This window comes from Metopolophium dirhodum, chromosome 4, assembly GCF_019925205.1.
Source record: "Metopolophium dirhodum isolate CAU chromosome 4, ASM1992520v1, whole genome shotgun sequence".
In the NCBI taxonomy this organism is placed as follows: domain Eukaryota; kingdom Metazoa; phylum Arthropoda; class Insecta; order Hemiptera; family Aphididae; genus Metopolophium; species Metopolophium dirhodum.
Window position 1 is genome coordinate 36,360,047 of NC_083563.1, and position 24,022 is coordinate 36,384,068.

General features: G+C 30.6%; 1 protein-coding gene across 4 annotated transcripts in view; it reads right to left on the reverse strand.

Moving 5' to 3' along the window:
• The window catches only part of LOC132942492 (small conductance calcium-activated potassium channel protein 2), a 190,392-nt gene that overhangs the window by 25,715 nt on the left and 140,655 nt on the right, over window positions 1-24,022 (reverse strand). For all 4 annotated transcript variants that reach the window (XM_061010916.1, XM_061010913.1, XM_061010914.1 and 1 more), the window contains 2 exons: window positions 15,246-15,341; window positions 4,235-4,656 (listed from right to left, as the gene is read on the reverse strand). In XM_061010916.1, coding sequence (XP_060866899.1) covers window positions 4,235-4,656; window positions 15,246-15,341 — 518 coding nt within the window. The remainder of the gene's footprint in view (window positions 1-4,234; window positions 4,657-15,245; window positions 15,342-24,022) is intronic.

Genomic DNA, 24,022 nt, shown 5'->3' on the forward strand with positions numbered 1-24,022 from the left:
ACGGAGTATCTGACAAACATTCCAAGCTACTAACTCCATGTATTTAATACTATATTTTTCAACTGCAGGAAGACCAAGCTATAGGTTTCGTCATATTGAAAACCTGTCCGAATAAGGTCTTACGTTTTTATTTTTCATTGGTTTTCGGTTTTGGCTTGTTAGTTTCCAGAGTGTACAACGCAACATATATACCCTTCATACGTTGTAGGTACACAATGCAAATTACTGGCGGTAAATGTTGCTATTTCTACGAGCGTTCGACAAATGTAGTTGAGATACGTACAAAGTTTGGCCAAAACGTCCGGTGGGAGGAGTTGCTTACACGAATTTCGTATCGAAATTATTTGATATACACGCGCGAATGCGTGTTATATGTTTGTATAATGAAGAGTAGCACTTATGACAGATGACTGTCTTCAATAACATTCCTAACGTGGTACAGAAATAAATAAATAAAAAAAATAGGTACTGAAAAAATATTCTCTGATGTTTTTGGAATGAATCTGATTTACTATAAGTGTTAATGTTATTAGGTTTGAAATTTATCGGTGTACGCGTTGTCTAATGTCATATCGTGATTTTGTGTAGGGGACTGGAAACGCTCGTACTGGGGTGTTTTTTTAGTGATGAATTGCCAAAAAAGTACTGCGTACAAATGCACATTGATTAGTTTTTCCTTTTAGGAACAAGTCGGGCGTTGTGTGGCGAACAAACGAGTGTATATGCCGTATTTAATGTTTGGAACGATTTGGGGTTTCGCCTAATTATAATGAACTCTTGTAATCATGTTATTAATATATGAGCCAAACACAGAACACGGCAAAGTGCAGTTGTAAGTATTATGAAACGCCAAACACTATATTATTGTTATGATAGATTTGAATGGATATGAGTATATGACGTATTGACGTATCAGTGGTTAACATTTGCGCATTGTAATTTTTAAATATCAACTAACATCGTACGTTTGGCGTTTAAAAATCATAAAAATTTGTTTGGTGATTAAAATTCGTTCTTAGTGCCAATGGTTTATCGTGCATAGTTAAATAGATGTTTTTTTTTTTATGAAATAGTAACGTGACGTGCTGCCACGTTTCAGTTTTTTTCAATGACGGAATTTAATTTTATTACAATGTCTGGTCGTCGTCTCTGAAGAATTAGTTGCTATTTTCAAATAACACGATTGTTCAAATATTGCATGCGTACATTTTTATAAAAAAAAAAGCACTTTACTGTGCCAAACGCGAGGGGTACAATTGAATTTTTTATATATATATATATACACAATATGTGTGTATATATTATGTATGTACTCTAATGAAAAAGGTTTGGATTTTTACCGACATTTGTTCAACGTGCCGAGGAATAAAATGTAGAAAGAGAGCAAAAACGCGTTTGGTACTAGTTTAGTCGATTGTTTGGCGGAAAACGATGTTTTTAGTTTTGCTCGGCCAGCATATACTTTGAGTGAGTGGAAAAATATCGCGTCCTTTTAACAGTCGCAAACCAAGCAATGAAATATATATAAATATAATATTATATGGGTTGGTAATCACCATAGAGATTGTTTCAAAAACTCTGAACACACAAAACAAACCACCAGGTAGCACTCTTCGTCCTACTGATATTTGCGAGTGGCGACGGTGTTCTGTTTGATAGAGGTCTAGGATACGTTTACGAAATAAAACAATAATATAGGTGATTGTTATTTTTTTTTATTTTGATTTAGGAGACTGGACGAAATAGAAATTACTGATTGTGGTTAAATTGCTTATTTTCAGTAACGACACGTTGATACACTATAATATTCAGTTGAGCAAAATAATAAGTGGAAAACTTATTAAATTTTCAAGCTTTTTTACCCAACAAATAAAATTGTATTTACATTCATAGAAAAAAAAAACTAAAACAATTGGAATCTGAAAATGTCCGTAAACAGTTCAAAACAAATCAAAATATTTTGAAAATTTTATCGTGTATAAAAAATGCTAATATAAACAACCAGTGACAATTTCATGTATTTCATTGATTTTGTGGAAAACCGATTTAGCGTAAAAATTCCTGGTTTTCCTTAATTTTTTTTCTCGGTGCTTTTGAACACTAATGGGATTATGGAATTTTGACCTCCCCAATGCACTAATATGCCAATTATATAATGCCCACTAATACCCAATGAATTAGATTCACTTTCCCATCGAACAAGATACTGAAGTTGAAAATCTAAACATTATTTCAACTACTTATCGTGTACACTGCAGACACACAAAAACAAAATACTCACATCATTGTAAAATCAATACATTCATTGCACCGCTCGGAATCCAAAAATGTTATTGCACTTTCCAGTTTATGAAACGGTTGGTTTTAAAATGTTTCAGGAAAATATTCGAATCCATTATAAATGGTTTTGTAAGATTATACAATCTAAATACGATTTATAAATATGACCAGTTATGTACCCAGGTGTTTATGTTTTTAAGAGGAACGATTCGTTATTTTGAATTAGGTCTAAGTTTAAATAGCTTAAAACCAAAAAAAATATTGGAAGTTGAATCTTGAAATATATTTAATTTTAGATGTGTAGAGTTCTTATGTTGGTTTTACAATAATGCATTTTTTCTTCATGGACATTTTTACGGGTAGTGAAAATGCTACAATTTGTTTTACGTAATAACTTTAATATCAGTAATTTTAGTCTAGATGTTACTTTTAAGAGGTAATTTTTCAATATAAGTAGTGCTGTATAACGAACGTCACGCATAAGAAAAAAAGCACGGACAACCCAAAATAAAATATTAAAGGAATCTCGGCACCTGTGGTCTTAACCCGGGCTCTACTCAGAATCGTTTTTTTTGAATGCGATGGTTTATAATATCGTATAATAATATACTGTTTTAGATATAAAACGTAAACCAACAATATACGTATCCCAGACCAAGGCGAGAGAGAGAGGAGAGAGATGAGCGATTACATAATATTATACGGGTATCTGTATCTTGTATTCTTGTATAGAATTTTTTCTTTGTTTTTGATATACCTAGGTACTATTATATACTCAATAAACTACATTTATATAATTGTTTTGACTTGTACATTTGTTCAAGTAATATATCGTGTGTCTACTGCCAATGCTACACACATACGGCTGATCGGAGATCGATCATCAATTAATAACACGACCGGTCACGCCTGACGTCACATTGAACTGTTGCAAAACGATATTAAATATAGTATTATTTTTGATGCACGGGTGGGCAAGTGTCTATCACAATCATAATATTATACCATAATAGAATACACGGTTATTGGCTCAACTCGGTATTTATCACGTACAATATAATATTATTGTTAATCCCACGACGGACAGAGAACATAATATAATATAGAAAGTTTCTGTAGTGTTCGGAGATCACAATCGAACGGACCGAAAACGGGAGTTATATTACAACGAAAACAAGTGAAACCGCTCGAACAATTAGATCAACAGCGTTGATCAAAATATATCATATTGTTGTGGATGTATAATGCACATAATATTATATACAGAATACATAATATACCGAGCATCGATAAGGCATCCGTTAGTTTTCAATCGCATATAAAGAGTTGTACCGATGCGGAATCAATCGGAGACTGCCGACCAATAATACCGAAAAAATAACCACCGACGATCATCTCGGAACATAACCATTGTGTCGTAGATTTCAATAAAGTTAGACTGCAGTGACGCAGAGTTCTGTTAAAAAAATGTGTTTCAATTCTGACTATAGTCATATTATGACCGATGACCGAGTACGCATGACCTACCCCGGCCACTGTCAATTTTCGAAATGTTTAAAATAATTGTTTTTTTATATTATTTTTTCAAATAATTAAAAAAAAAAAAAAAAAACTATAATTGAGAACGGGAACAAGCAAATGTCAGAAAATACTAAATTGAATTCGTCTAAATTAATCGAAGTGTTGTAATGACGATTTTTTTTTTTTTTAATAAGCAATTCGTAAAAATTAAATTTACATATTAGTGGAGCCTCTATACGTGTGGTCTTATAATCCGATCGACTATTTTTACCCACGTGTGATGTCAGGTGATTTAATGAGCCCCTCCCATAAAGTCCCCGTACTCGGCGCCACTGCAGTGCTGACGATACGATTTAATGACAATGACAATGATGTAATATTGTAATAAATTCGACGGTCGCTCGGCGCGCCGCGACGGTCGGTTGGTTTTTACCTCTCGCACTGTCTGAGCGTCCAGCTGGCGATTATCCACAGGGACACCATGAACACGAGGAGCACCGTGCCCGGGCATATGGTCATGAGCGTCTTGAGCACGAACCTCGTGTTGAAGTTGATCCGGTTCAGGGCGCCGATGCTGCGGGACGACGCGTCCGTGAACAGCTTGCTGTGCAGCAACATGACCCGGCAGATGAGGTACAGCCGGAAGAACATCGGCAGCGACAGCGGCACGTCGTACGGCACCCACCGTGTCTCCAGCTTTCCGTGCTTGTTGGCCAGCTTGGTTTTCCACTCGAAGTAATACTCGCCGGGGATCGGGTGGATCGCGCAGATCACCAGCTCCATCGTGATGGTGGCGATCCGCTGCCACGTCATCGCGATCCGCCAGTCGTCCGCGCAATTGTCAATCATGAACAACTGTGGGCGCAAAATTAAGATTATGTTTACATAGTATAAACGGTATTGATGGTTACACGATAGCACACACACACATATATATATATATATAGAGAGAGAGAGAGAGAAAGAGAGAGAGAGAGAGAGAGAGAGAGAGAGAGAGAGAGAGAGAGAGAGAGAGAGAGAGAGAGAGAGAGAGAGAGAGAGAGAGAGAGAGAACCTATCCCATCGTATGTGAAATTATTTATAGATAGGTATACTTAGGATGGTATTTTTAGGTCTTCGAAGAAGCGGCAATTAAAATTGAAATTATTTTTATAAATATAATAATCCGATCGCTCTCGGCCTTTGGATATTAACTAAGACTTGAGTTTTAATGAATAGCGGTTACTCGTATGGTTTGATTTATGTACTATATTATACTCAATAATTGTTTGAAATCTTTGGTTCACTCAGAATCCATTTCGTTCGAATGAGAGGATTTACCGTTAATTTTAAACTTATAATTTTAATTTATCACTTATTTGTGCGACGAGGTGAGTGAAGCTCGACACATCCAACATCATGTACCACAACGTGATGAACCTGTGTAGGTAGTAACAATTATAACTGCGTTGTTTCCCCCTAGATTTTTAATTTTCAAGTATTTGAATATTAGTGTGATAAAAATATATTTTTCAATATCCACAATCGTAGAGACTCCTCCCACCATCAATGCCAAAAAATAGGACCTATAAAATTACGAAATTCTTATAAATCGCGACCCGATCGCCCTGGTAAATGCTACTGTTGCAGCTGTATAAACGTGCTCGGGTAATGCTGAAGTAATTTTTTTTTCTGACGACGGTTGGACGACTATTTATTTATTCCACGTATAGCATTGTTTTTCCGATCAATTTTATTCAACGACGATACAGATGATTATTATTATTATTCCGTCGTCGTTGTGACTACGGCAGCGCAGTAGCATGTTGTCGTATCCTATCAAGTACTACTAAAAGTGCGCCCCGTCGGCTGCTGCTGTTATAGGTACTCATTAATACAGTACACGTACGACGATTATTATCACTGTTGCAGTTTTGTTTTATATTATTTTATCGCCACCACGTCGCACGTTTATTTACAAACGTCCACTCGCGTTATTGCGGGTGTACCTATAGCCCGTGCAAATATAATGTCGTCCCGTCCCATACAATTTAGTATCACGCAAATACGAAAAAATAAACACAAACACTTAAAAAAATATCGTACGGTCATATTATGACTCTTGAAAGATAAACCGACCTGTGTGATTTTGCCGGCCGCTTCTTCGAAAAATAATAATTTTTTTACATACCATTATAGCGTCTCTAGACATATGAGTGCCCTGAATAGATACACGAAATCGTAATCGTAGGAACAGCGAAGTGCGCAGGTCGTACAACATACAGTGTGGACCACAATACGTGGTGTATATTATTGATTTAGTTCACGACGAAATAGCTATCGATTGATATCATAGTGATCTATAGTTCGAGTTTTCGCGCAGAAACTCTAAAAACAATGAATGATCGATCGCAGAGTATAATAAGGTCCGTAGCAAATATATTATTATCATCAATATACGCCATGTGAACATTAAAGGCGACACTGAATATCTGGCTTTTACTTTTATTTCTGGCTCTGAATTTCAGATACTTATTATATATTTTGTCTTTAAATGCAAACACTCGCATCAAGTTTGTTTCCCGAAAGCACTCGAATCCGATGTGAAATCGACATTTGGAAGTTTGCTCGCAACCTTATGGAGATCAACGGCGCAACGAATGGCAGAATCTTTTTTTGTTATTCACCAAGAAATTAGTGATAAGTGATTATATATATATTAGTATCATTTAGAAAACTACTATAATTATAATATTTTAATATTAGTACAGTAATATGTTATGCAATTGTCTCAGATCAAACAATATAATGTTTAATTACACTCTACTGGCTTAAAATATACGTCGGAGCAACGGTGAAAATTAGTTAACAAGTTAATTATGACATTTATATTTTGTGACTTCTCACAATATTTATCTAACCGTAAATTTAAAATGTATCGGCATAATCGTGTGTGGTTTTTTTTTTTCAAACGTGACGCATAGTTTATTATGACTAACTATATCTTTGAAGTATACGGTCATATACTTTACGAGAAACGTGTTGAATACAATTAATTTTTTATTGTGTTACGCATAAATTAATATTATACAGTAGAGCCTCCCTCGATTATCCGAATATTCGTTGTACGAGAACACTCTATTATCCGAACAAATAGCAAATACAATAAATTTGCGTATCAGATCGATCTGTTATCCAAACATCAATAAGCGTTGTACACGTAATCATGTAGACGTGTTGTTGTGTATAATATAATTAATGTGTATTGTAATAATTCAATAGTACTGAGTTACAAATATCACATTATAATAATATTGTGTGCCTATGCATTTTCGTGATATGTATGAATATATTAAATATATATCAATATACCATGTAATACCTATATGCATGTACCAGGTACATATATATCGATATAAATTCCCGGTATCCGAACTTTCGCGTTTCCGAACTAGGTGCGCTCCCGACTAGTTCGGATATAATCGAGGTTCTACCCAGTACTTCCAATTGAAAATCACATCCATACGATAATTAGAATAGCATACCTACGTATTTGAATTTGTCCATGTGCCTACCGACGTTTTAATCAACTACAAATCGTTTGCTCGTGATTAGTAATAAAGTAATTCGGGCGTTATCTCAATTTTTTTTCTTTTATTTATTGATCACATAGTGAGCTAGTGGTCCAACGTACTTTTTCTGACGGTTTATATTTGACAGCATTTACTTTCAAGTCACGTCATGCGTTACATCACTTCAACAAAAGAGTAAACATTGGAGGACTATTTCTCCGATATATCAACTTATAGAACTTTTTAGGAGGTTTACAAAAATAAAACATAAAACCACTATTGAATTTGGTATAAAGCCAACCTATTGAGGTACTTGGAATAAAATATAATATAAAATCAACTTGTGAAGTTTGTGTAAAAATGAGTAAACGGTTTAAAAAGCAGCGATCGTCAGTTTTAAATCAGTATATAAATATATTTCTCGGAACTTGCTCTCAAACATAAAAGTCGAAAAGTTTATTATATAGATAATATTATCTACTTATTACTTGTATTGTTGCTTACGTAATTGTTCCAAATGGAATTAAAATGTATAAATGTGTACGTACTATATCAGTCATAACTCATAAGTGTTGAAATTACTAGGGAGGGGGGGGCTGAGTATTATATGCTCATTACACCCATAGCCTATAGGTACTACTGTACTAGAGCTGCTCGAAATTTTTAATATTTTAGACATAATTGTAAAATGTGTATTGCTTCACTTAAAGCACAAAAAACAAAAATATTTAAAATTTATCGATTATGGCAATTACCGATTTTGGAGATATTGACAGTAAAGACCTTCATAAATCATATTTAGTTGAAAAATAGCATATATAATTATTCCGTAATTTCATCGAAACACAGACGACGAGGACGATTGCTGAAACAACCAATTCTGGTTATTATATTAATATTACATTAATTATGATCGTTCCAAGTTACAGTGGCGCAACCAGGATTCTTTTTCAGGGAAGAGGAAAGGTTGTGAATTTAGAAAAAAAAAATAATTTTCGGCTGGTATTTTGTGGGGAGGAGGAGGCTGTGGATTATCAGGATTGACATCCTCATCTTTATCTGGTACTGCCAAATCATATGATTCGGTTTTTTTTGGAAAAACGATATAATACTAGGATTTTTTCTTTTCTCACTCATTTTTAGGACACATTTTAATTTATAATAATAATATTATTTTTTTTGATTTATTTTATTTAAACTTAGTACTAGAGATGTTCCGGGTACCCGGCAATTACTCGATGGCTGGGTTCTCGATATCATATTTAAGACTCGGCTCTTACTTGGTACCCGGCGAAATACTACATTTTTACTCGACTCATATCCAATGGCAAACGCTGATAATCTAAAATATATCCATACCAATTAATATAATAATATGATATAATATAATATAATATGATACCCATTTATATTTCTACTCGGCCTATACTCGATACCCGGTTAGTGTTAAAATTTTTACTCGGCCAATTCTCGATACCCGGTTAGTATTAAAATGTTTACTCGGCCAATACTCGATACCCGGTTAGTATCAAAATTTTTACTCGGCCAATACTCGATACCCGGTTAGTATCAAAATTTTTACTCGGCCAATACCGATACCCGGTTAGTGTTAAAATTTTTACTCGGCCAATACTCGATACCCGGCGAAATACTACATTTTTACTCGACTCATATCTAATGGCAAACGTTGTTAATCTATTTATAAATATATCCATACCAATTAATATAATAATATGATATAATATAATATAATATGATACCCATTTATATTTCTACTCGGCCAATACTCGATACCCGGTTAGTGTTAACATTTTTACTCGGCCAATACTCGATACCCGGTTAGTATTAAAATTTTTACTCGGCCAATACTCGATACCCGGTTAGTATTAAAATTTTTACTCGGCCGATACTCGATACCCGGTTAGTATTAACATTTTTACTCGGCCAATTCTCGATACCCGGTTAGTATTAAAATGTTTACTCGGCCAATACTCGATACCCGGTGTAATACCAGATTTTCTACTCAGAACCTCTCTACTTCACCGCCACACCACACACTGCCACACCAGCATCATATTGTGATACCACAAAAAAAAGCATTATACAATCAATTATCGAGATATCGTAATTGCAAGGTTATCGATGTTAAAAAACGTTCCATATTGTTGTGTTATCATTAAAATCATCACAATTAGAATAATATTCATAATTCATATTAATACAGCCGTTGCACGTGTTTATTAGATAAACAATTTAATTTCCTACGCAGAATTTGTAAAAATCTCAAAAAAATTCGTGGGGGGGGGGGGGAGAGTCACAACTTTCAAACCTCTCTCTAGTATAGTATATAATCAGTCAAATATGCTTATCATCTCGGACCTACTGCTATTTCATGTTCTAATGACTGTGTAATTGATCTAGGATTTATTCTTAGTGGTGATCTTGATCCTAGACCACACATTGAACATATTTGTTGTTAGGTTTTTAAAACTCTAAGGGTTTGTATTAAGATTATGTAGGGACTTTCGGTTAGGTCTATCATACAAGGTGCTTTATTGTGCACTTATTCGCCCTATTGTTGAGTATGGTGCTGTTATTTGGGATCCTCACGACCTCAATGACTCTCTGAGGCTTGAAAGGGTTCAGCGTACATTTATTAGATATGCTAGTTTTAGATTGAATATCTCCTGTGAACCCCATAACTATGGACCAGTTGCTGCACAACTAGGGCTGGTTTCGGTGGTTGAGCGTAGACCGATCTCGGGCATTAAGTTCCTCAATAGTTTGTTACAAGGCACTATTGACTCTTCCTATTTGCTCTCTTTAGATTTGTTTTAGAGTTCTTCAACGTCATTCCCGATCTGTTGCTCCTTTTTATGTTCCTTTCGCCTCCACTAAATACCTTAAAAATGAGCCTATTACGCGTATGATGTCAAATGCCAATGTTGACCCTTCGTTTCTTCTAAGCATATGATTTACTGTATAGCTATTAATTTATTACTACATCATAATTTGTACAATTAATGTGTAACTATATATGTATAATGTGTATATATGTTCAAAGTGTTTAGCCCGTATATTTAATAAAATAAAATAATATCTAACTATGTATTTTATATACTATAACTACGTAATACCGTAAACAATAATTTTTGTGGTGATTTTGGGTGATGTGGGATTTTTTTAGGAATAAATACATTGACTTGTAAATTAAAATAATATTAATTATCATAACATACCAATTCCAATAAATTGTATGTCATGTGAATTTTTTTAGAAGAATTCTATAAAAAGTGCCATAATGTGGAAAATACATAAAAATGCATTATTTACTCATCGAATAAAACAAAAATATGAACTATAAATTCCTAATTTCTATGTTTTCTTAATCTATTATTTAATCAAAAATGTTAAGTACCAGTTTCAATGTACATATAATATTTTCATTATTATTTAATGTTCATAGTTGAGAGCCGAAAGGTCTGTGTTCAGAGAAAAAATAAACAATATGATGAATTTATTTTTTTACGCTTTTATGTGTACTTAAATATTAATGTGTACAATATATCATATAATATTAATCATTTAGAAAATACGCTTGTTATTATTAAATTAGGTTTATAATTTAAGCTAGAAAATATATAACAATATTGTAATGTAATATACCACTTCAACTTTCAAGTAAGTAATATTTTGCGGTACCCGATAGTGTACGTTTGTTATATCATATAAATTACACAATGAAGAATTTATCAAAATAAATTATAAAATATATTATCTCAATTCTCAAGTATAAAAACTTTTTAGCTCCATCTAAATAATTATATTTTAATAAAACCACATACTGAATTTAGTTCTACATTCACCATCCGTACGAGCAAACTTAAAAGTACAATCATACGGCTCCATCTTACTATAGTATAGACATAAAGTAAAGTACGAATTAAAATATACCTATTAATAATTTTAGAGTTTTAAGCCAAATGTGTTTTTTATTGATAAAAATCTCTTGCAATAGTGCTCAATCCGCTGCTATGGCAACTTATCTATTAGGAATAGACATTTTTTGCTGGTTGACTACTATCGTAATTATAGGTATCCCCCCACCACGTCGTTACACTAGTTAAATGTAAAAAAAGTATCAAATGAAATTTAATGCAAGGGTCAAATTATACTTTGTCGTTTTGAACATTTCATTTAGCATATTTCCACCTGTCCTTCTCCGCCGTTAGAACCGTTTAAGGTATCGTGTTCAATGGCAATCGTCACAAGAAATAATCTGAATTTATGGGTATAGTGTTGGCACGCAGTACTGTGTATTATGCTAAACAACTTAGGGTGGGAATAAAATAGCTTAATACTCAATTGTGTTTGTGCTTATAAGTGAGCTAAAACTATAATATTTCCTGGGTGCAATTTGCGTGCGATTTCAGGAGGGGGTTACTTGTTGCTGCCTCAACTACTTTAGGCCCCGCTAATATTCGCAGGTTTTACTGAATAATTTCCATGGGGACTATAATATTCTTATTGCCGGAAACAACGACCAGAACTATTCCAATTATACGTATATATTATATTTCCACGCCATCCGGTCTGGTCAGGTTCACTATCAATAATTGCTGTAAAGGAATGTCTGAACCCAAAGTAAATTCCACAGTGCGTTCTTTCAGAAAACTATAGTACCTACCATCGTTTTAATTTCCATATCACCCCATCATTAAACTATACATTGTTTGTAAAAAAATTATATCAACGACACAGAATTTTATTTATTTTCGTGCTTTTGTTGACCTTTTATAATATTATATATAGTATATTCACATTAATATTGATTGTTAATAATAATAATATGTTTTTATTACATTTACGTATTATGTACAGAAAAACAATAAACAATGAACCCATACGCCTAGATCATTTTAAACATAATTTAGTTTATAAATTAAAAATAGCAAAATATAACTAAATTATCTCAGTAATAATAATAGTAAAAATAGCTTTAGCTCTAAAAACCGTAAAAACTATACTATACAATTTAAAAATAGTTTTTTCATGTCCGTTATAGGACATTTAAGTCAAGTGATGAGAAAGAAATTATCATATAAATTATATTATTCATTTATTGCTGGCATAGTTTCATAAGACCATAAAGTTCTTACTCGTTATGAGCAAATAAAGTCAGAATAATAATATTATAAGGATAATAAAAGGATTTTAAATAAATAAAAATCGACTGTTCTTGGAAATCCATTACATTACACGTCTGAAATTAGGTAATTTGTATTACTTATATCAACTATATATTAACGCAATTACATTTTAGTACAGTTTTTTTTGTTGTTATACCGTAGTTCGATAAAATAATATCTAAAAAACTATACCTATTATTATATTATATAGGTAACTCCCACATAAAAATGCATATTATTAGTTGAACCTTTTATTTTGTGAATGGACCATATAAAATCAAAATAATTTTGCTCACTTATAATTTAAACTTAGATAAGTTTTATGTTTTAGATTACTTAATTCCGAAACAATTTAATTTGTGTTGAAATTTTGTGCACAGTTTTAAGCTTGCTGGAAAGTCATATAAAATGTGTGTTAGTAATTTGCTTCTTTATAAATTGATGTGTATGCATATTACGCTATAGGTACACGAGGTTAAATTACAAGCTATCATCGCTTCATATAAATGTATATTTTTGGAACCATTATAATATATAAGAAGAAGATAACATTATAATAAACATATTCAAAACAAGAAGAGTCGGCTTGTGGGTCATTTTGAATATGTTCTACATTATTCTACTTTACAAACAAAACTGTCTCCCTTTTCACTGGCCTGACTATAATTTCGCATTTGAAAGTTCTTTCGTGTATCCATACGATATCTAGTAATAAAATTATATTATACATTTATACGAAATAAGTAAAAATAAATTGAAGAGAGTAAATATACTCGCAATCGTAGATTATCAATGGTTTTGATATTTCCATTTAACAACAAAAACCTGCAGCAGTTGTGTTTGAATAGCCAATTACAAATAATTATTATTTTATTGTATATTTAAAATCTCAGTGTTCACCGAGGTTTAGGAATGATAACACAAATTATAACAGTATTATAATGATAACATATGAGAAAATATGAACGTCACTAAGTTTGATATTTTAAAAATGGCAACCAGCAACGAGAGATGACTGTTAAATACGACCCTTGTGACTAATAACCAAATCACTCACCGTGTCAGCCAAAAATAGCTTTGTTAAGTAAAAGTGACTTATCAGATAATGTGGTTTTTATGTTTTTGGAGAAATGTCTCAAATGCATTTTCAGGGTCTGCCGATATTTCTTTGCCTTTTGTTTACTCACAAAAAGATTTGTTATTTTTCGTACTTTAAACTAATATTGTCCAATAATTTACATGTATCCTCGGATAATAAACTCTCACTACTGAAACAAGGTCAAACAAAATTAACACAGAATACAGTCCCTCTAAAATTTTATTTATTTTAAAAATGGGTTATTATAATATGCAATAATAATATTTTTTCTAGAATCAATGAAAAGACAAAATATTTAGATGGTTACAATGAAGTATATAGACATTTGACATTCTCGTTTTTTTCGTTTTTTAATATAAATATGTTTTTGAGTACAGATATTTTTTATTTTCTAACCGATTTTGCGTAACGCTTTGTTTATCACTACACAAAAAAATGAAATGTGAAAATTACCTAATTCCCACTATGTAATAGGTAGGTATATGAATATACAATTAATGGTTACTTATTAATACTTCATAAATTTTCTTCGAAGTGGAAAAAATTGAGTAGCGTGCTCATAGACACAACTAGGGTTAAAATTCTGGGGGGGGGGGGATAATAAAACTATTTATTAAAAATAACCTATAGGGGGCTTATATCTAAATCAATAAGAGATATTTTTGTGGGGGCTAAGCCTGATTTTTTTTATAGACATTTGAATTTAAAATTTGAATGAAATTCGATATTCAAACGATGAATCGTTTATTAGTTGTTTAGTTTATATTGCCTAATTAGGTACCTATATGGTTTATACCGTATTACCATTAGTAAAATAAATTACTATAATAATTCAAATTCATATATAATATATTAATAATATGATAATAGGCTGACAAACCGTCTCCGCTCAGAATTATTTTTCGTATGCAATTATTTATTATTGAATTCAAATTTAACACATCCATCACAGTGACCTACTCAATCACGAGGTATACGCTACAACTGTGCAGCCGTACAGCAGGGTTATTACTTATTACCTACTTTCCCTCTTTTTTAATTATGAAGATAATTATTGATTTATTTTAATCATTTGTATGTGAGCTGAATGTTATAAAAATATAACTTCTTTTTTTTTAACAAATGGTTTTTGCAAATGAGATTTATCACTATAAGTTTTTACAAGGAAAAGTGTAAATAATAACAAAAAAAATATGTTTATGTTGAGTAATAATATTGAGTGAACCATATAATACTTATTATATTATGATACCTACACGAATTAAAGTTAGTGAAAACTTTTCTTTTGTCGATTGTTTGCTTTTCGAAATGAATAATAACGGAAGATTCTAAGCTAGAGAGAAACCTCCGATCGAGTTCTCGGTGCATATGAAACTACTGAGTAACATTTACACCTGACATCGGTGGTTACATTGTGTAAAGTAAGTTTTCAAGTAAAGTTTTTGAAAAGATTTCTTTTCAATGTTCCGGTTACTCGATATTGTATTTTAAATGTTAGTTAGAGTGACGTATATTATTTTTTTCTTTTGTTGACACAGTTGAAACTTTGAAGGTTGCTTGCACAATTTTTCATAGCACATAATATACAAAGGTTTTTAAGCTTACCTGTACTTCGAGCGCGTGGTAGGCCATGATCAAACCCAGCAGAATGATGGTGGATACGGATATGAGCGTTTTCAGTGACGTAGAATAGAATGACGTCTGCAACAGAAAGCACGACGGAAATAAGTTTTTGTTGAATATGGTTTTTCATAAATCACATTTAGAATATGCGAGGTGTACGCCGTACGTGTATGAATATTTCTACATTTTCTAGCACGTCTTTACTATACATTTCGCCATAGCGATTATCAAAGGATGTGCGATTTTCATACCAATTTTTTTCTTACCCTGAATACGTCTTATATTTTTATGCTATACACTGAGTGACTGAGTTATTCAAAAGATTGACCTATCTCTTATGCATCTATATAGTATATGGTATATACCATATCAGTTTTTATATAGTATATTCATTGGAAATAATATCAAATTGAAATGGTTTATACACAAAAAAATCAATTTTAAAATACATATCTACGTATTCATTAAGAACTAATTTAAGTTCACATTTTAGTTTTATTTGGTTTAATACCCCTTTCTCATGATCATTACAACTACCTAATGATCAAAAAATGTTTCGAAAAAAGATTGTTTTAACTAATTTTTGTTTTTTGAACAAATTTTGTAATTAATACTTATTAGTTATCTGAATGAAATAGATTTTTATTGATTTTTATACGGTTTGAATAGTACAGAACCAATTAACAGTAAAACATGATCCCACATGGTATATATATATATTAGTTAGTATCTAACAGCTAGAAATATTTTCAAACTTATTACAATAAGTATTACTAAATTTAGTGAAATATTTTAATAAGGGTATGCATATGATCCTTATACTTACCTAAGGCCTATATTATATTGACATTATTTCAAATTATTTAGAATCATAATTATACATTTGTGTTGCATATTTATTACAGTTGTATGTAATTTGTTATATAGGTACCTACATGTGTTGTATGTCATGTTATCATTCATTTTTTATTCTTAACTGTTGTCAAGACAATCTTATTACAGTAGAACCTCGATTATCCGAACCTCCGTTATACGAACCCTCTATAATCCGAACTATAATTAGCGTATACGAACGTTCTGTTATCCGAACATGAAAACTTGTATTTGGCAGGTATTGATAATTACGTCAAAAAAATATAATAAATGTCATGTATTTAATTATGTATTTATTTATTTTTAATAATGTATGCATGTACCTAATGTATTTCTAATAATTTAATGTATTTCTGATAATGTAATGTAATATGTAATGCAATTCTAATAAAATATTTATAAAAACAATAAATATTTAATTTTAAAAATAATAAATAATTAATACATAATATTATAAACATTTTTTATTTTATATTTCCAATATCCGAACTTTTGCGTATCCGAACTAGGTGCGGTCCCAACTAGTTCGGATAATCGAGGTTCTACTGTATCTAGAAAATGAATCCAATTCGTAGAAACAAAATCTATGATTTATTTAAAATGATATGGATATTGATATCATCCAGAAATTGTTTTTAATCGATAAAGTTTTCTACCACTGGTGTTTGATGTTTACATAGTTCATATATGTTGTCAGTTCTCGATGTATATGATCCATCGTATAATTTGTTACCATATATGAGATGCATGTTTTTTTCCATATATCTCGGCCTTGTCATCTCGGTCAAACAATGAGTTATGATCGTCAGCGGACGTATTAATTCGCGTGTATCATCGTTGTTCCTCTGGAAATGGCAGTGGGTTTTTCGAGTGGAGGGGAACAAAGACAACTTTGTCATCCATCATTTCTCTACCGGAGGTCGAAGTTACCGGAAGAAGGGAAAAGAGACGGAAGGAAGAGAGGAAATATATACAATAATAATAATATATAAACTATATATTATAAACTCACGAGTATATGCCGTATAATATATATATAATTCAGAAGATAACTTGTGTGACCATGACAGAATCGATTTGTTTTTTTGGGTACATATTTTGGATGGATCCCAACAATTTTTTATTTCTCAAGCACACAAATGAAAATTGTTTTCTAAGAAAACTGTGATGTCTTTAAGTAGATTCATTATTCGAGATTTCAACCAATATAACTATTATTGTATGGTTTACAGGAATGTTGAAATTGTCCAAATCGAAAAGGACAGGAAAAAAGATACAGACGGTCAAATGTTATTGAGTTAACCGAAACTTTAAAATGGTACTTGGACTTTAAGAGAAAATTGATATCTGTATACTGTCAGCTTGTGTCTATAACACAACAATATGTTTCGTAATAAAGTTTTAAAAATAAGTGTTCTCAATAGTGTTATATAATACAAAAAAATCAACACGTAATTCTAAGTTATTTGTTGAATTATTCATGTTAATCACTTAACGGTACAAAGTAGTATAGTTTAGTTTTTATTTCTCAAAACTATTTAGTTACTTTTCATATAACTACTTTATTGTGATTAAAACATAATTTGTGCTTATTGTTTTTAATTTTTAAATAATGTTCCTACCTAAAACCACGTACTTGAACATTGTAACAGCCTAAGTCCTTAAGTATCCCTTTCATAAATATTCTTTTGACCTTTGAGTTTCATAGATAGTCTTAACAAAAACAGTATGTGGTCTAATGTTGCTTGTTAATTAAATTAAATGGACACAAAATGTAATCATAACAGTTAATGAGAAATTTTTTTTAAAAATTACAGATACTGTATATTCAAATGAAATACTGGTTTTTGAGTTTACACAAGTTATTTGAACTAATGGTATTGCTTATATACTATATTTTGTGAAGCCTGTCATTACGATTCCAGTGGCTTAACCTTCATCACTCATCAGTCATTTTCAAAGTTGTATTCATTACAGTTAACATTTGTGGTGATATTTGGGCACATCTCTGCGCCTTCCACCCAGATATTCTTCACAGAACTATTTTATTTTCTGGTCTAAAGTAGACCATATTTTATTAACTGTAACATTAAATGTGTTCTTATTTTTTAATTTACCATTTGAACTGTCCAGAGTTTATTTTTTAATAAGTTAATGGATATTTTTTATTTTAATTGTTGGACTAAGCATTGTTTAGTTTTTTCTTGAAAACGTATATTTTTCACTGAAATTATATTCCTAAGTTATTAGATGACTGTGAACGAATAAACGCACATAATATTTATTAATTTCCCCTCTCGCAATTATTAAGTATATAGAAATTATAATTTATATGTATGTAATATGTATCTATATTTTAAAATGCACAAATAATAACTATTTTTACTATGTGACATTTTTGTTGGATATTTACCATTCTATTAACCATTCAATATATTAAAATAATATATACAACGTGGGTAGGTACTTATTGTTCTTATTTTAAATAAAATACAATTGTGTCACGATAAAATCTGTAGGTGCAACTCATTTGAAATAATTGATGAGTCCTTATTTATTAGTATATTTGAAACAATAACAATTAGTTTAACTATTAAAGTCGAATTTTAGGAAGAAAAAATATTATGTATATTATCGTGTTTGATTAAATTTTTTTCGGTTTTTAAAAATACCATTTCGATGCCTTACTTTATACATGTACACAGTTTCCACGTGGAAATGTTAATTTGGGTGTTAATATTTTTTTTATAAATTAAAATAATAACCGTTTGGTTATCATACGTATATATTATGTGAAAACAAATAATCGGTCAACACACACCGGGGGATTGCCTTCGGACGGGACGTACCTACCTACATATATTACTATAGAGTCGAGCGATCGAGGGGCGTCTGTGGCGATCGTTACGTAGGTTTCCGAACTCCAAAAGCGTAACTGGGAATGTTTATATATATATATATATATAAAAAAAACATCCTATACGTTATTACCGGTGCGAAATATTTACCGTCGACATCGGCGAGAGGGAATTCAGTCCTCGGTGTTCATAAAACATCATCCGAAGTGCTAAAGCCAAGGTTTTATGCGTGAACCTGCAGGTCGGTAGTCCGTATCTGCACGTCCTATATATATATGTTATTATATAGGTACGCATTTCTTGCTCAGACATTTTTATTTTCAGATTTCTTCTTGGATTAGGTGAGATCGGCGTGCAATAAAACTGACCCGGGTCTCCGACCGAATAATCTCTTTTTTTCCTCCCAGCTTCGTGTCTTCTTTCGTTTAATGACTGTCATATTATATAGTCGCGCAGTGCATTTATTTCCGACCCACACGTAAACCCATTTAAACGGCTCCGGTAGGTGATATACGTAATCTCAGTCGCACGCAGAAAAAAAAAATAAAAACATAAGCCCTATTATAATATGCGCATAGACAAATGGGACAGGCTCCAAACGGTACACACTAGTCCAGTAGATCACCATTGCATACGAACTAAATATTATATTTTTTAGTTGACTATGTGAAATGTACTTGTGTGCGTGGTTACCTATATTGCAAAGGAATAGAAAAAAAAAAGTCAATTCAACTACGAATTAAAAGATTTGTTCGCTATTTTTTTTTTTACCACACTAATCCAACCCAATTGGCGGTCGCACTGCTCGTACAGACAACTACCATCTTGTTTTTTTAAAAGTTTTTTGTTAATTATAAAAACTGCCACGACGCACATAATATACACACAAAAAAAACACACTATTTTATGTTATTTTTTACAGTGTATCTAGGGTAAGTTTAAAAACTAAATTATATAGCAAATATAAAAGAAATCAATGTCACCTGAAAAATTCGTTTTAACCAAATTAAAAAAAAGAAATGGGCTACCTGATATTATAGGTAGTTACTATGTGGGTAAAACTTGAGTAGGTCATGACCACATTTTTTTTGCATCAAAATTACCTTGAGCTTAATAAAATTTTTTTTTGTAGATTACTATAGTACTTACAGTGTCTTTTATTTTAATATAGGGTTAATGTGTTAAAAAATGACAAATATTATTTTCATTGTTGGTCGTACGTAGTGGATACCTATGTTCAAGGTTGTTAGTATATTTATAGGTTAATAATGCTTTTGGAATAATGAAGAACGTTTTAACAGTTATAAAATAGTAATAGGAAAAAATATACTTAATTTATTTGTCTGATTTAAATTGTATTAAGAAACATTATGTTTTAAAATTATTCTTTGCATCACATAATTCACAACCCACTTAATATAATATGTCATAACATTTTAATTTGAGATAAACTATTATTTTACTTAATAAAGTATTCAATCATATTTTTAATAATATTTTAACTTCATGTAATATAATATTATAATATAGGTGTATGTGTTAAAATTTGGATTTATTTTAATTTTTAAGATAAGAATAATAATGAGAAATATTAGATAGAAGTAGAAATATTATTGTCTTGTTAAAAATTGAACGAAAATAATAGTAAAAAATAAAAATTGGTTATTGAAAACCCCTTAAAGGAACTGTTCATATTATTTCGTAATTTATATTAAATTAATTATAAATTAAATTTAATATAACATACAAGTATTACCTATGTCACATACTATTAAGCTGGTATCCAAATTAAGTAAAATTATAACTCTTTATAAACTATATTAATAAATAGCCATTTTTGAATTATTTTATACTACTTTTCTGAGATGAAACATATTTTGTATTATGTTTGTATATAAATTGAATATATAAAATTATGTGATAACTTGATAATATGATCAAACCACTATCGATAGGTATGTTTAAAATTGTATTCTCCAGATGACCAGATTCAGTGTTTTATATTTTTCCTATTATGAATATCTTCATTGTTCAATCTTTCATATGACAGACATGTGTATTTGTTTGTGAACCTTAAATATATATGTGATATACGAGAGTTTTTAAGAGATACGAAGATGAACACCAAATATTTTTCATAAAACTAATGCACGCTGCATAATCCCATCTTATGTGATTTAATGTTTCGGGGATATGAAAAATTTATAATTTTATAATGTTTGGCATTTCATGCACCGTATATTATGTTATCTGTAGTTATTCTTAACGATCATTTGAGCACGACCGTTAACCATGATATGTGATAAAAAAATTTATAATATATTATTATATCTCTACGTATTACATATACGCGTATTAGAGAGATGCGTTTTTGTACAATAATACCGCTTTTCGGGGGTGTGTGAACGACAAAAACATACATCACAAACAGGAAGAGACTGGCGAGCTTCCTGAGCCAAAAAACCCCCACCTCCGTAATTTAGTGGGGGCAATAGGGGGTTGGCAATTGTTCAAGTAACAGTCCGTCTGTCGGAGAAATGTCCCCTCGTGTACCCACTTCTACCACACGCATCTATCCACCACCGTTGCTATCATAGCCGCTTTTCTGACAGCCATGCAATTTTTTACCACCACGCCCCTCTCCTCAAAACCGTTTGCTGACATAAATCGTGTCAGATTTCTCGATTGAGCAGACGGATGAAAAAAATTATAATTATAAATACACGAGATTTTACTCTAGTTCACGCTCAACTTAACATTTTTACTAATGCTTTTTTTTTCCGTGTCAAATGCGTAACATATTTTTTGGACCCTTTCTTTAACGATACCCGGCGCTCCCATTGGCGACATTACCTCCCCAACCCTCTATCCCTACAACCCACCCGACTACCATACCTCTATAGCGTTCACGACGACCACTATATGCCATTAATAAATTAACCCAGACCAGTCGCCTGGCTTAGGTCTTTGGTTCATTTATTGATCCTTTACTAGTCGATATAATTGGTGTCGTGCCAGTTGTGTATGCGTTTTATAAAAATTAGTTTGCGTTTTAAAAAAAATTTATATATATGGTTTTTTGCTAAGCTTATTTTATTATAATTGTAGACTGAATTATGTATTTTTCTTATAACTTAAATTAATATTTGGATGAAAATTCAAGAAAGTTAAAAAAAATTATGATATTTGAAAATATTGATGGCAAATTAACATACAAAGTATTTAAAAACTATTTATACATTTATACTTAATTAATCATTTTTTTAAAAGTACTCCTGACCAAATTTTTTGAAAAACAAATACAATGTATGCATGTTCTATTATACTTGAAAAAACTATAAACACCTAAATTTTAATCAATCGTCTAAAATATCCATGATCGAATTATTCGTAGTACCTACGTATTACGTATACCATACGTATTCTGTATAAATAGTAACTTAATATTATTATTTCATGAACATAGTAGATATACACTTACTGTACAAACTATAAACGTTAAATAATATAATGAAAATTATTTTAAAATTGTAAATGATAGTTACTAATAATTTTTTACTATCTCATGATATTAAAAAAATTATTAGATAAGAATGAACACACATTAATGTTTTATGTAATTTTAGATTAACTTTAAAATTTTTATTTTAACTTAGATTTACTCAATTATATATTATTAATTTGTATTTCTTTATAAGACATAATTTTTATTATTTGGAGAAATATTTTATGTCTCACGAATCGTATTTTAAATGTTGGAATTCTCTTAAAATAAAACTGTGAATGAAAAACAATGGATTATTTTAAAACGGAAATTAAAAGATGCTTGATGAATGGTGAATAAATAACATTTTGCGTAATAAAAACAACAAAACCGCAAAAAAAATATAAACAAACTACAAAATTCAACCAATGTCTGTTGCAAAAGGTTAAAGGACAGATAGGACACTTTATGGCGCCAATGCTTTTAAAATTAAATGAAACGTGTTTCTTAAGAAAAAAACCACAATAAACTTAAAAAGTATATTTTTATTATTACTATGTTGGTTAAAATATACGTCTTAGACGTAAGTTAAAGTCTCAAGATTTTTTCTATATAGGTAATAATATCATGCTTTAAAGTGGAAAGAAAGGTGAATAAATTTTTGAATTTGGTTCCTAACATTAATTTATCCAATAAATTTACTATTTATATTCATATTATGATCAGTAAAAAAATTGTTTCATTTATTTTATACTCGGGAAAAAACAAAGTGAGACGTGTCTAAAGTTAATTTTATTTTATAAATAACGTAAGAAGCCTAATAACTCTATAATATTGGATAATTTACTTATTTTCAGTTTTAATGCTATTTATTTTATAATACACATTTTAGGTATACTTTTTAAAGTAGCTATTAGTATCAATTTTTTATGTTTAGCTGAAAATCTAAGAGGTATATTAAAAAAAAATGTAATAATAATAATAATAATAGTAATATTGCTAACACAATTTTTGTGAATAATATATGAAAATATCTCCGAAGACATGTTTAGATTAATAAAATAAAATTATTATTTAAATTCCAAATTAACTTTGTATAAAAACTTAATCGCTTGAAAATATAGTAAAAGTATATAATATGTACAATAGCTACGTACTAACTATTATTTATTCAAAAAGTATCAATAATTTAATTAATAACTTAGAAATTATTAGGTACAAAAAAAAAACACCAAATTTTGTTTTAAATGGCTAGTTTATAAATCACTTTAATGATTTCAAAGAAAAAAATGTATTTTTAGTTTTCACGTTCATAATTACTAGAAAGATAGTATAAAAACATTGGTTTGAATCTAAAAATATACTTTAATTTAAAACTAGGGTAGTTACCAAAAAAGAGGCGTGTAAGCATTATTCTTTTGTTGAATGACTGGTTAAATTTAATAATAATTTGGTGAACATATTACACACTCCATTAAAATTGAGAGTTTTGGAAGAACTTGGCAGTTATTTGTGTTTGATATGAAATTCGATAATAGTTTTCT